Below are 15,322 nucleotides of genomic sequence, written 5' to 3'. Positions count from 1 at the left end.
AATTAACGCCAACAAATGACGCTACTAATGCGCAGTTTTGCGCAACTAGTGGGTTACTGAACAACGTTATGAAACGGGAAAGTTTAATCTATCTTACAAAAATCACTAATACTACACTCGTTTTTAAAAATAATAATTATATGATTCTAAAGTTCTGAAATTTATCAGTGTTTCATTATGTATAGTTTTTAAGGTTATTGTATTTACATAGGACGATGTAGTGCTGTGTTCTCTGCGCAATGCAAACGCAATGCACGTCTTTGTGTATCTACGTACCCTCACGGTGACTTAACTAGCAAACAGCTAGGACACAGGCAAACAAACCTGCAACGACGAAACACGATTTCAAATTATGCATTTGACGCCCATTATACCATTTGAATAACACGACCGATATCAACATGGCTGCTTTGCTTTTGCAGCGCCGTGCGGGCTTGTTTAAAAAACACAGTGCTACCTTACTGAGGACACTGTCCTTACGGAATACTATACAACACACATCCGTGAACACTGGTGGTGATGCCAGCCCTCTGCTATTCAAATGCTACAGCTACACAAAGCAACTGCACCCAGGTTTACAAAGGTTAATTTCGGTTCAGACTAAACCACAACCTATACCCCTCCAGGTAAGCTGTGTTGTGTCTATCGATCTACTCTGTGATTATGGCATCAACCTTTGCATGTGAGGCACCTTTGACGAAAAATGCCTTCAATGACTGTCATGAAATCCGCTAAACCTCTGTCTTTAACTATAGAACACAACCTACAGACCGCTGAGTCCAAGGTTATGGGAGATAAACAGAATTCTGCTCAAGAAACACCTGTTGACCTATCCAGTGTGTGCAATGAATCTCTTCGGTAAAACATCCATACTCTATTGATCTCGAATCTAAAATGAGAAGACATAATCCTCACTGAATCCCCTGACGTATTTCTGTTTGATATCAGACACACACTTCTTTAGCACATCACAGTCCAAGAAGGAGAGAAGTAAAAGTGATGGGCCGAAGGGGAAAACGCCTGAAGAAGATGATGGTACAACATTTAGTCCTTTATCCTTTACACCATGTCATCGTTACATTGACACGATGAGTTCTCTCCCCATCTATGTCTCTCTCATCATCTCTCACTGCCCCCGCTCATTCTCTCTCTCTCTCCCACCACTCACCTTCTCCCTCGCTCCCCAGAGGAGAAGAAGCGTCGTGAGCAGGAGGACCAGATGTACCGTGAGCGCCTGCGGACTCTCTTCATCATCGCCCTCATCATGAGCCTGCTCAACTCCATCAACACCAGTGGTGGAAACATCTCCTGGAACGATTTCGTCCATGAGATGCTGGCCAAGGGGGAGGTGTCCCGCGTTCAGGTGGTCCCGGAGAGCGACATAGTGGAGATCTATCTCCACCCCGGGGCTGTGATCTTCGGAAGGCCCGTACGTCACCCTGATCTCACGCTGTGTGGCATCAAATGAGCAAGAGCGTTGTGTTTTAATATTTACACTATTCTAGTGATATCCACTAGATAGCACTAGACTATCCATCCTATGTCTATCTGTAGGTTATCCTTCAGCAACCCCTACCTTCTCTTTAATGGAAATGTCTTTCAAAAATGTATTTTATCTGTGTAATGCTGCATACACAGTTCTGCATACAGCATGTCTGCAAAGATCTGCATTGTGTGTCAGAAACCACGCAGATCTTTGCAGAGCTGGCCGCATTTTGCATTCGTCCAGGACCCTTTTGTAGATTAAGCATTTTTGTGTGTCTTGTGTTTGCAGAGGCTGGCCCTGATGTACCGCATGCAGGTGGCCAACATCGACAAGTTTGAGGAAAAACTGAGAGCAGCGGAGAAAGAGCTGAACATCGACAACAAGGACAGGATCCCAGTGTCCTACAAACGCACCGGATTCTTCGGAAAGTAAGAAGAGGTCCTTGTCATAAGGGGCTATATTAATATGGTGGCACTTCATTGCCACAACAATATATAGCTGAATTAATGTTTCATCTTTTAGATGAGATGGCCAACATTAATATATATATATATATATCTTTGAGAAAGCACCAAAGTATATCGAAAATGGTAGAATTATTTCATTGTATTATGATATTAGTTGTTGTGAATATGAATGTATTATATCAAGGACCCTGTTGCTTAGACGATACACATGTGGTGCTAGTACTTCCTCTGGGGTAAGTAGAATCTGTGGTAAGCATATTACCTGTCGTGACAAAACTAATATTAACACCCCCTCTCTCCATGGCAGCGCGCTCTATGCCCTGGGCATGGCAGCCATTGCCGTGGCGATCCTCTGGTACCTCTTCCGTCTTGCTGGCATGGGCGGCAGAGAGGGAGGCTTCAGTGCCTTCGTGAGTAGACACACCAACCTCTTGAGAAAGTCAACAGATCTGTATTTTGCATTACAGGCACATAACGGATTGTATTTTGTGGATGCTATTACCAGAATCAGCTGAAGATGGCGAAGTTCACCATTGTGGACGGTAAATCCGGGAAAGGCGTGAGCTTCAAGGATGTGGCTGGCATGCATGAAGCCAAGATGGAGGTGAAGGAGTTTGTTGACTACCTAAAGGTGAGAGTCCTTTGCAAGGCAGGGCAAGATGGGGCTTTGATTCATGGGATGTCTCTGGGTATTGGGTAAATTCTTTCTGCTGGTATGTTTTTGTTTAAGGAAGAATCATTCAAAGCATGATTTAGTTGTGACGTTGCAATAATTGTTTGTAATCATAATTTGTGACTTATCACTAATGAATGAATTATTCTCAGGGGAAATGCCAATGAGACTGTAATATAAGGGTTACACAAATACAGTTCAGTTAAAGATCCAATGGCATGAAAATTTCACTTTATGGGGTTTTCTAACATTCATATGAGTTCCCCTAGCCTGACTATGGTCCCCTAGTAGCCACATATGGCGTTAGGTGTAAAAAGAGCACTAGCTATCCTGCTCCTGCGCAGCCTCTGCCCTTATACGGGGACATGTTTCCTCCCCTTCTCTGCTTTGTCCGCCCAGAGAATTTGGCCCGCCAATGAGATAATGAGCTATGACTGTTGTACACTTCTATGTTAATTGGATAACCGTTCTGCTGTTGGTGTTATGGCACATAACACGTCGGGTTCTCTGACGTCTCTGGTATTTCCACAACGAGACTCGTAGTGGGGGTTATCTCAGCCATGGTTGAGAAGGAATTGGGGGGGAAAGGAACTTTGGGTTTAACTCCCTGAAGTACATGAACCGCGACAAGGAGGGGAAAGGGATTGTTGCCCGCGATTGTCTCCCACTGGAGCCCTGCTGCCCGCCGCTGAGAGGCACCACCGCCGCAAGGCACGCTGCCTGCTTCCGAGGCAATGGTGCCTCGTCAGCGGGCAGTGGGGCTCCGGCGGGAGACAATTGCGGGCAACAATCCCTTTCTCCTCCATGTCGTGGTTCAGTCTACTTCAGATTGATGTAGAAGTGGAAGAACCAGAGACCTCGGAGAACCCGACGCAGTCGTTTGAGATTCATAATATCGTCTGGGGGCGCACACAGCTTTTGGCGATGATAATATGTATCATATGATATAGATTTCTATATTATTAAATATAGAGCTCCAGGACTGTAACGCAAGTGTTGTACACTTCTTTGTTATTTGGATAACCGTTCTGTTGTTGGTGTTATGGCGCATAACACGTCGGGTTCTCTGACATCTCTGGTATTTCCACAACGAGACTCGTGGTGGGGGTTATCTCAGCCATGGTTGAGAAGGAATTGGGGGGGAAAGGGACTTTGGCTTTGACTCCCTGAAGTACATGATCCGCGACAAGGAGGGGAAAGGGATTGTTGCCCGCGATTGTCCCCCACTGGAGCGCTGCTGCCCGCCGCCGCGAGGCACGCTGCCCGCTTCCGAGGCTGTTTGGGGAAAGCTCAATGTGCGACTGGCTCGTAGTAGCTGTAATTCTGCACCACGGCTGAATTTTGGGAATGTCTTCAAATACTGTGTTAGGGGCCCACTAATACCTATATTAAAGCATCCATAAAGTAGCATGCCATTGGACCTTTAACTGTGATAAGCTTAAGCCATGATTCCAGTTTATACTTGTACAAATGTGTGTGTGTGTGTGTGTGTGTGGGGGGGGGGGGTCAGAACCCAGACAGGTACCTCCAGCTGGGGGCCAAGGTCCCCAAAGGCTCCCTGCTGCTGGGGCCGCCCGGCTGTGGGAAGACCCTGCTTGCCAAGGCTGTGGCCACCGAGGCCCAGGTGCCCTTCCTGGCCATGGCGGGCTCCGAGTTTGTGGAGGTCATCGGGGGTAAGGAGCTTCCATCTGTTACGCAGGGACACTTGAAATACTTTAAGGTGGTTGGAGCACACACATATTTCTTTACACCTGATTTGATGGCTATTTTTTAAGGTCTACGTTTTGCTCTTTTATAGCCCTATTGTATTGCTTGTTATTAAAGGGCTTAGAGTCTATGAAATGGGTAGGAGCACATGTACACTTTAATAAGAGTAAATATAAAGAAACTAATGCAGATGAGCTGAGGAAGGTCTCAATGTTGGCTGTGTAGAGCTGGACAATCACTTTGAGATGGTCCCCAGGAACCTGAATGACTCCATTTTTAACTGGGAAGTCACAAATGATGAGGGGGTCGCTTGTTGCTGGGCTCCTCCTAGTTTACTACAATCTTTACAGTTTTCAGAATGTACAGCTGTAGGTAGACTTATCACCATTGGAGATGAATCAAGGGTTGTGCCGTCCGCCAATGTCAGGGGTTTGTCAGAGGGATGGCTAAATGTGAAACTGTCTGTGAATAGGACAGAGCACTCCGCCTTGTAGGCTACATTGCTGATGGTCTGCGCCTCTGAGACAAGCTTGCCCAGTGATAAGCTGACTGCGTGGTAAACTCCGCTGATGGTACTGTTGAAGTGATCCAAAATGTTCTCCGCATATGTGGGACATTTAATTGACGTTTATATTTGGGAAGGTTGTGGGTAAAGTGGCCAACAGTGTTTCCCCTAGGATTGAGTTGTAGCAGCGGTGCTCCCCCTCCCCAAAAAACATTTTTGGGGCGAAAGCTATAGTGTGTGAACACAGGTAGTTAATGGTTAACTACAGTACATTTGTGTACAAAATCGCTGTCTAGCTTACATATCAAATGTCTCGAGATGTAGGTAAAAACACTGTTTGGATAGGTGAACTTCAAACCAATATAGACTTGAAATGTGGCTTGGCTATGCTATGGAATCTACTCTTAGTAGCCATATTGAACAGCCGAGCCTACTGGATTTTGATGCAAAGTTATAGCTGTTTAAACATTGGTGATATGCATATATTTCACATTAAATCTCTGATGTCTTTGGCTTTATTGCTATGAGATTAAGACCATAGTCCCACATTCACCTGGTACATGTGTGTCAAGTTTGCAGATTTCAAAACCTCCGTTACCAAAGCAGTTTATGTGCTGGTGTTTGGTCGAGTTGTGGCCATTACATTAGGTCTAAATGGTCTGACAATAAGGGTTGCATCTTGAAATTTGTTCATCATGACAAATGGTGCATGTATACCAAGTTTCATGCATGATTAATTGCACTTTGCGCACTTTTTGGCTTCAAGTCCTTATATAGCGCCCATCCTTTGCATCCCTTACTCATTTTACAAGCCTAACAATTTATACTGTTATAACTGTTGAGCAGGGTTGAGCTTGAGTGTTTTTGGGAGGCCATCAATGTATGGATCCATCACATGACCATTAGCAGCAACAAATTAGTGAACTGAAACTTTTTAACAACTTCATAGGTGTCTAAAACAAACATACCTGGCTCCTAAACAAGGCCCAGAGCTCGTCATTAGCTGTCATTAAGTCAGTCAACAGTTTTTTTACCAGTGTTCATTTACTTAAATCAAATGACATTTTCAAAATGTTCAAATAATTACACTGCAGTACTCGACGAACCCGACAAACATTTTGAGGTACAATAAAACACCTTCAAAGTGAAGGCGTTAAAAGTTGGACTGTTTTCAGATCAGTTAATTATTCTTTTTTTTTTTTATAATCCTGAATCCATGAGCACTTTTATTGACATCTGCCCGATGCTAATTTGTTGTGTTGACGTTGCCAGGGAAGCACAACATTTCTCGTTCACATCTCTACCCGACCCTTCTCTCCTCTCTCTCTCTCTTTTCTCTGCTCTCCACTCCTCAGAGATTTTAGCAGCGGCGCTCAAATTTCAGTGCATATAGGGGAACCACTAGGCCCATGTTGAAGTCCCTGAGGACGATCACGACGGAGTCCGGGCTCCTGCGCTCCACTTCTCATATGGGGGGGGGGGGGGGGGGGGGGCAGCTGGGCGTTGAGCCTCATGCACGTCAGCCTGCGGAGGGTTGTAAATGCCAGCAGATTCAAAATAAATGAATTCACGGGGAGGTAAAACGGTGTCCAGGAGACACAAAATGTATCTCCTGCGTTCCGCACGTCAGAGCTTAAAGCTGGGCGGTAGCAAGACAAGAGTCCGATGTAGAGTCACACAGCCACTATTCAGCAAAACACAAAAGAGAAGGCGGAGAAGTCACCATTACCTGATAAGAGGTCACAATTCATCTCATTTTGTCAAATGCTGACATTCGGGAGGAGTATTCCCAGTAGAGGTGTTCATAGTCCTCTCTCCTTATAGTGTGACAGAGCCTTGGCACACTTGCCTCTCTTTTGCCGCCTCACTGCTTGTCCAAACAGCGTTTCTTTGACCAAAATGTAAAGTAAATCCACAGTTAAGGCAATAAAACTGTGACATAAATCAGTTGTTGTTGAGTCACTGGTATTTAGTACCTCGTCCCTCATGAATTAATCATAGTGGAATCACAATTAACGGAAAACAACAACATACAGTATCGCCGTGGTGGCACCATCTTAGATCTGATATTCTATATAAATAAATGATTTCGTCCTGTTCGTGTGTGCATGTGTTTGATGTGTAGGCCTGGGAGCGGCCCGGGTGAGGAGCCTGTTTAAGGAGGCACGTGCACGTGCACCGTGCATTGTATACATCGATGAAATTGATGCGGTGGGGAAGAAACGCTCCACCAACATGTCGGGGTTCTCCAACACGGAGGAAGAGCAGACGCTAAACCAGCTGTTGGTGGAGATGGACGGTGAGACAATCTCACACACGCGCACAAACATACACACACAAACATACTCTACATAGAAGCACATATCATCTATGGACCAATGTCTTCAATCTGACATAAAGCAAAGCAAAGTCCCCCCAAATTGTATCCATATCGGGCTATAGGGAGCGGTTAAACAATTACCTGAAAATGCAACCTTTCCAAATTGTACCCAGATCGGGCGATAAGGGGAGGCTATATCACTTAACTGAAAATCTACAGTCATGAAATCCTGTAAACATTTGTATCTCCTCATGTTGAGCAAATGTTCCTAGGAAACCTAGAACCTGTTACAAAATGGCGGCTGGTCGTCCAAATTAGCCCAATCAATGATAGGTGACTAAAGGCGGGGTTAACTTGAGTCAATCATCACCAAACTTGATGTATTTAAAGAAGCATAGGTCAAGGTTAACCAGGCTAAAGTTCATCAAAATAGGACTATAGGAGGCGCTAAAGCGATCAATGGAAAACTTTAAAGAATCATAACAGCCTCAGCCTTTTGACGTACGGTCATGAAATTTTGTTCACCCATCAACAGATCGAAGCTGAGGCTAATCCAGCGGTATGCAAACAAAAACGGTCTTAATTATTTCGTCAGGGTCTTTATGGTCTGCGTCAAAGTATTAATGGTCAATCAGAGTCTTCATGGTCTGCGTCTTAATGGCCTGTCAGGGTCTTAATGGTCTGACAGGGTCTTATTAGTCGGCTCTAGGCTTGGCACCCGTAAAATGCTGCTTGCAGCTTTAATATTTATTTTGTGTTTGAGTTATCTTGCGATACCAGCAAGTAATGTTCGGTATTACCTCATTTCAGTAACAAGTATGCCTAATTTCATTTTTTGTGTCCTGCGTAAGTATTGCTTTTTCACTTCTTTGTTATTTTACATGTTCTTATACAAGTCTTCCATAAACCTGGAGCTAGAAGACTTATTTCCTGACTCCTGTGACATCCGTGATAGGAGTTTGGCCGGCTGTCTAAAATTGGTTTGATACCCCTAAAGGAGGAAAAGTACAACTAGTCTGTACAGTTTGGATGATTGGAATGTTCTGTTAGATTCCTTGGGTTTTAGAATGTCTAATTAATTTCACGAACGTCATCAGATGGAATGCGCAATTTTGAGCTCAGCGGCAAGGTGGCACATCAGAGTGTTCCACAACACCTAGGGTAATGCCAATGCTAGGTTGGGCTTCAATGCTCCACTTCTTGGAACACTTGTATCGTGGAACACATTGGCAACGCTGATTCTCAAAGATCATCACGTCTCCGATGCTTAGTGCTCTCCTCTTCTGTCTACTTCTCCTCTTCGCCAGGGATGGGAACGACTGACCACGTGATCGTCCTGGCGTCCACCAACAGAGCAGACATCCTGGACAACGCTCTGCTGAGGCCGGGCAGACTGGACAGACACATCTTCATAGACCTCCCCACTCTACAGGTAGGACAGACACATCTTCATAGACCTCCCCACTCTACAGGTAGGACAGACACATCTTCAAAGACCTCCCCACACTACAGGTAGGACAGACACATCTTCATAGTCCTCCCAACACTACAGGTAGGACAGACACATCTTCATAGACCTCCCCACTCTACAGGTAGGACAGACACATCTTCATAGACCTCCCCACTCTACAGGTAGGACAGACACATCTTCATAGACCTCCCCACACTACAGGTAGGACAGACACATCTTCATAGACCTCCCCACTCTACAGGTAGGACAGACACCTCTTCATAGACCTCCCCACACTAAAGGTAGGACAGACACATCTTTATAGACCTCCCCACTCTACAGGTAGGACAGACACATCTTCATAGACCTCCCCACTCTACAGGTAGGACAGACACATCTTCATAGTCCTCCCAACACTACAGGTAGGATCAACACATCTTCATAGTCCTCTCCACACTACAGGTAGGACAGGAATAAACCTTCCCTTGTGTCAGGTAGGACCTTGGGGGTTGACCTGACAACCTTCTGGTAGGAAAAACATAACCACTACACTGTCCTGCCCCCCCATAAAACCCTTACGCAGTGTTGATGAGGCAGCATGGTTTGTGTTAACATCTCTAGTTTGCTGATTGTTCTTTTCCAGGAGAGGAAGGAGATATACGAGCAGCACCTGAAGATCTTGAAGTTGACCCAGCCAGCTGACGTCTACTCCCTGAGGCTTGCCGAGCTCACCCCGGGCTTCAGCGGTACAACACTCACCATCGGCATGAACTATCTAGACGTTTAGCTTTATCCAAAGCAACTTACAGTGATTTAAAAAATACATGACATCAATGAGCAGCAGAGGTTAGGGCATCTTGCTCATGGATGCCTACGGGTAGATTGCGGGTATTGGGGATTGAACTCAGAGTTAAGTTGAACACCCTAAGTATGGAGTATACTATCCAGCCCTTATGATATCAATAACACACCCCACACAGCTCCACACTAGTCTCAAACAGTACACCGACCGCCGCCACGGAACCTCTGCCCTTCTCCAACCCTTCCCATGTCTCCTCCCCCAGGGGCGGACATCGCCAACATTTGCAATGAGGCTGCTCTCCACGCCGCCAGAGAGGGCTACAAGTCCATCGATACCTTTAACTTTGAGTACGCTGTGGAGCGGGTCATAGCAGGTAGGAGGTCTGGAGGGACAAGGCTTCATTGGTACTATAGATGGTGTCTGGGTGATACAGATTGTAGTGGCAGGAGTCAGGCCTCTCCAGTGAACCTTTAAACAGCCTGTGTGTGCGTGTGCATGTGTAGGGAGTGTTAAGAAGAGTAAAATCCTGTCCAAGGAGGAGCAGAGGGTCGTAGCGTTCCATGAGTCTGGCCACGCCTTGGTTGGCTGGCTGCTGGAGCACACGGAGGCTGTCATGAAGGTACACACACTATACAATACACATACACATACTAACATACACATGATGCACAATTCACACTACATAAGATACACATTCTGCACTGTACATTTATGTACTGATTCAAGATGTGTTTTATTGGCAGGTAAGTTTGCATGCATTAGGTTTTCTTTCTTTATTCTTTATTTGGATCACCATTAGCTTCCACAAAGTGGTTGCTACACTTCTGGGGTCCACACACAAAGCGACAACAATTAAAACAAACAATATTACAAAATCACACTATCAATAAAACAAGAACAAAACGAACAATAAAACAAAACAAACAACAATAAACAACGAACTCATTAAAAAAAAAATGATTGAGTTGAGTATCCTGGTCTGTAAGCATGCTGTGCTTTAGTTAGAAGACCATTTTTACTGAAATAATTAAACATTTGATTAAAAGTTATTTTCTCCAGTATCTTACTCAGCACAGCATAGAATAATAGAATAATAATGGGTCTACAATTGGGTCCATTAAGACCTTCATTAGAATCTTTAGGTAAGGGCAAGATTTTAGACTCTTTCCATGGCTCTGGAAAGATACCACTAAGTAGGCATCTATTAAAAATGTGACATATTGGTTCGGAAAGCAGCCTAGCTGCAATCATAAACATTTTTCCATCCAAGTTATCTATACCAGGAGATGTCATCTGAAAGAGAGAGCAACATCTCCTAAACAGTATCTTGGTTTACCATTTCAAATGTAAAACAACAGATTTTATCCTTCATAATGCTTTTAAAAATGTTGTCTGTTACATTGGCATCATTTGATTGCATGCACGATCTTAAACTATCTACCTTGTTGATAAAAAAGTTGTAAAAGTAATTAGCTACATCATATGGCCTAGTGATGAATTGACCTGCACATTCTTCATACATTTGAGAATTGCATTCTCAAATGGGTTGGTTATAAAAAAGTGATCCATAACGTCATAGTGGAAGGTGTTCTGTGATTGCAGGTGTCCATAGCACCGCGAACCAATGCTGCACTGGGATTCGCCCAGATGCTGCCGCGGGACCAGTACTTGTTCAGCAAGGAGCAGCTGTTTGAGAGGATGTGTATGGCTTTGGGGGGGAGGGCCTCTGAGGCCATCACTTTCAACAAGGTCACCACAGGTACTGTCTGTCTATTGTATTGGAAAGTTTAAGAATGAACACCCACTCATCATACTCCCCTCTTACGCAAATCGGCATTTGCTATACTTTTTTACACTTGGATTCTAAAGTGTGTAAACCTCTATTCTAATTGAATCCTCTAAATACATGTAATGTTTGGGCGGAAGGACAGAGCATGCTGCTTGTGTGTGTGTGTGAGTATGATAGTGTGAGAGAGATTATGATAGCTTGTGTGAGAGAGACAAGAGATGAGGGTAATTTGAGAGAGTGACAAGAGAGAATGGTAGTGTGTGTGAGAGGAGAGTATGATAGTGTGGGAGAGAGTAGGGTTTTGTGCAAGTGATTAAAAAAAAAGTATGCTAGTTTGTGAGAGGGTACCTTTAAGCATTTTTACATTGCCAAATACACCCGTCTTATTTTAAACATTTCCCCGGCATGGTCCGTGCATTTTCACTGGCTGAGGTAATATCCCGTCTTGATTTCGCACCCGAAAGTCCCAATCGAAAACCCTGAACATATTGGGGGTTTCATTTTAATGTAAATGTGATTAAACGGCATCGCAGTACCAGGGGCAATACTTGGGTAGAGGTGTTGATGATGTAAAATGTGCGACCCACACAGAAAAATAAAGGATATGTTGGCGTTTTTGCACTTGTAAATAGTTAATCACGTTTGTAGCCTACACTCGGATGTAGTCTACTCATTCTTGCATGTAAGTGCCTTTTATTATTACTGTAATAAAGGCACTAAAAAAATAAAACATGCAGAGTATTAGGCCTGAATGATTTGGGGAAATAATGGAATTGCAATTATTTCGACCAGATTTTCCGGTTGTCTTTACACAATCGCACTGTCCTCCAGGAGCCCAGGATGACCTGCGGAAGGTGACGCGTGTGGCTTACTCCATGGTGAAGCAGTACGGGATGTGTCCCAACGTGGGCCAGGTGTCCTTCCCCGAGGGGGAGGAGCAGGGGGCGGTGGGACGGAGACCCTTCAGCCAGGGACTACAGCAGCAGATGGATCACGTTGGTTACACACACACACACACCAAGCGGGACATTTCCAATATCCGGTGTTTTGCTGTCAATATACATGTCTTACATCCAATATTTTGAAGACGTTTGCTATTAGTCTGTTTACCCGCCTGGACTACTTTTTGGCATTGGCGGCATCGCTAAATACCTACCACCTCTTCAAACAAATTAACTCTGGCAATTTGAAGACAATGTGCTTGTATGTTCATGTGAGCATTTGTATTCAATTAATCGATACAGAGAATGGGTGGAATTTTACTGTGATTTAAATACATGTGAATTATGCGTTTCATTGTATAGTACAATTATGCCTCGACAGCGAAAATGCACTAGGCCTACCTTGTAACGACTGAGAGAAATAGAGAGAATGAGAGAATAGTGAGAGAATAGTTTCTCCAGTACGAAGGTTTATTTATTTAATGATTATTAACATAGAAAACACTTGATCACTCGATCCTGTCGCATCTTTTCACCCGCCATTTTGCCTAGGATTATTATTTTTCAATTTTCCCTCCCCCTCTCCCCTTAACCTACCTTAAAATGACTTTCGGGACACGGCTGCACGGTTTATTATTATTTATTGATTAATAGCCTGGCAACGCCTTATGCAATTGATATCGTAATATTACAATGTGCTTTAGGTCATATAAATACAGTATATTGCCTACTATGATCCAAGAGCGATCAATTCAGGAATTATCGGAATCTGTTAGGTCTACATATTTAAATATCTGTTCCTAGTTTACTGTGCTGCATGAGATGATTAGCTTTACGACTGCTTCCGCCAAAATCTTCACCAATATGGGCATCTCTTCATATTGGTAAGAAACCGACAATTGTTTACTTTTTCAGTCAAAAAGATTTTAACTATTTACGAGTCGACATGCACATGAACGGTCGCTGTCGGGAACACGCGTAAGCGTGAGCATCGTTACTGACAAGGCGTCTCATTATTACCAGGGCCATGAACGCGCCTTAACTCTCTCACGCTCACACACACTAGAGGTGGTTCGGTCGCGAACTGATTCGTTCGAACGAACGAATCGTTAGAACGAACGATCCGAACTGGTTCTTCTCTCTCGTTCGCGTCGTTCGCGTCGGTCGTCTCGTTCGCGTCGGTCGTCTCGTTCGCGTCGTTCGTGACTCAGAATTGACTCCTCCCAGACCCACGACTCGCAGACAGTTCGTTCAGGAAGACGAGGGACCGAGGCGACTCACGGCACACACTGTTGCTTGCACTGCACCAGGAGCAGGTTATAGTTATAACTAGGCTTTACTTAGTTAGCTTCAACGATACATGAAGTAAACATACTTGGAACGTCCATGTAGGCCTACGCAGCAGCACTATGCGCAGGTGATGCCGCATGATATGCCGCAAGGCATATCATTATTAACTAACGCATTATCTCTGAGGTGAAGTAAAGCCTCAGGTGGTCCGTTACATTTTCTTGTCAAGTAGCCTGGTGTTTACATTTTAGGGTTAGGGTTTCACATTGTTCCTTTATCTCGGGTATTTTTTTAATATATAAAATTAACGATATTGACTCAACTTTCAGGATAAAGTGATTCGATTCGCCATTCGATTCACCGGATACTCGACTGAACCAGTTCAGTCGAGTTTCCGGTAGCACTGAGTCTGACTGACTCAGCTGAGAACCATGCAATGGGTGCATTGCATGATGCGATTCACCGCTACCGGAAACGGAAACTGGACTGAACCGGAAACTGGGCTGAACGAACGAACGAACGATTCGCGAACGACTCATCTTGGCGAACTGACTGACGCGAACTGGTTCACGTAAACGAATCATTGAATCCACCTCTAACACACACCCCTTTGGAGTAGACATGGGGCAGTGATGGTGTCATCAAGTCGGAGCAGGATTTGATTGGTTGTTGTACTGCATCACTGTGGAACACAAAATAAGTTATTATGTGATGTTAATCCTCAGGAAGCCAAGCTGTTGATAGCACGAGCCTACAGACAAACTGAGAAACTGCTGCTGGACAACCAAGATAAGCTGACAGTGGTGAGTTTTCACTCCCTCTTCCACTCCCCTTGTCAGCAATTGGCCTTTATGCCTCACACTGCCACTTGGCGGTGCTATTACTCTGTTTGGCAACACCTGCTTGGTAGTTTGGGAACCACATTCTTCTACATTCCAGTTGGCAAACGCACTTTTGGACCGGGAGGTAGTGAACTACGAGGACATCGAAGCCCTGCTGGGCGTGCCGCCCCATGGGCCCAAGAAAATGATCGCCCCCCAGACCTGGATGGAGGCTGAGTGGGACAAGCAGGACACCGGGGAGGAGGAGCCCAGGCCTCCTACCCGGAGCAAGGACCCCCAGGAAGGCCCCGACCCAGAGCTGCTTTGACGTACCCACGCCTGCCCCACAACTTGCTCTCTGGCTGCAAAAAGGCTCCATATGCTAGGTTAAGCTAGGATGTGCTAAACTAAGATAGGCTAATGCTAGGCTGAGCTACAGCCAAACTAGGCTTAAGCTTAGCTAGCCAAATATACAGTGGTACAGTGGGCTGAAACGGACTGTGTGTCCATCTCCTTTTGTGGTTGATTTGTTTTGTCTGTTCGGGTACAAATCAGTTGGCATTCTCAAAGGGTTCAATTGTGTTTATATAAGCATGAAAAGGTTGTTTTATTTTTCCTATATGTGAGCTTGACATTACCAAAGGCTGAAAAAAGTAGATCAGAGCTTCAGAAAATATAACACGCAAAGCAATGTTTTAAACCAAATTTCTTGATCTAATTAATGGGGAAACTACAGCCTACAGAATTGATTCAGCTAGCCGTGTGTATGGCTGAAATAAAAGCATAGCGAGTTGAAGAAGACTTCAAAACTGCTTCTGATGACTGATGTGTACATTTGTGTAAAAATGCTTAAAATATTTTAAAAGTATTTGAAATAAAATAACATTTGGACTGTAATGTTTGTTTAATTTGTAAACTTTGAAAGTTTACATTTAAAATCAACAGTGCAGACAACAAATAAAATATTACATTTATTCAGAAGAGAAAATATCAAGAAAAACCCACTATGAAGTAAAATAATCAAATTACTTGACTGATGGAGTATTTATGATAAAAAAAAATGGAAAAATA

General features: G+C 44.2%; 1 protein-coding gene across 1 annotated transcript; it reads left to right on the top strand.

Moving 5' to 3' along the window:
* Positions 1–274: 274 nt before the first annotated feature.
* On the top strand, positions 275–15,136 carry spg7 (SPG7 matrix AAA peptidase subunit, paraplegin). The gene is made up of 17 exons (XM_079736835.1): positions 275–626; positions 756–858; positions 949–1,035; positions 1,188–1,429; positions 1,775–1,914; positions 2,261–2,363; positions 2,459–2,584; positions 4,137–4,299; positions 6,964–7,137; positions 8,466–8,590; positions 9,252–9,354; positions 9,673–9,783; positions 9,914–10,029; positions 11,013–11,169; positions 12,031–12,194; positions 14,156–14,233; positions 14,370–15,136. The coding sequence occupies exons 1-17, from the start codon at positions 402–404 to the stop codon at positions 14,577–14,579; spliced, it is 2,427 nt and encodes an 808-aa protein (XP_079592961.1). The 5' UTR covers positions 275–401; the 3' UTR covers positions 14,580–15,136.
* Positions 15,137–15,322: the final 186 nt, after the last annotated feature.

This window comes from Pollachius pollachius, assembly GCF_949987615.1.
Source record: "Pollachius pollachius genome assembly, chromosome: 5".
Classification (NCBI taxonomy): domain Eukaryota; kingdom Metazoa; phylum Chordata; class Actinopteri; order Gadiformes; family Gadidae; genus Pollachius; species Pollachius pollachius.
This window is presented reverse-complemented; position numbering and strand designations above follow the sequence as displayed.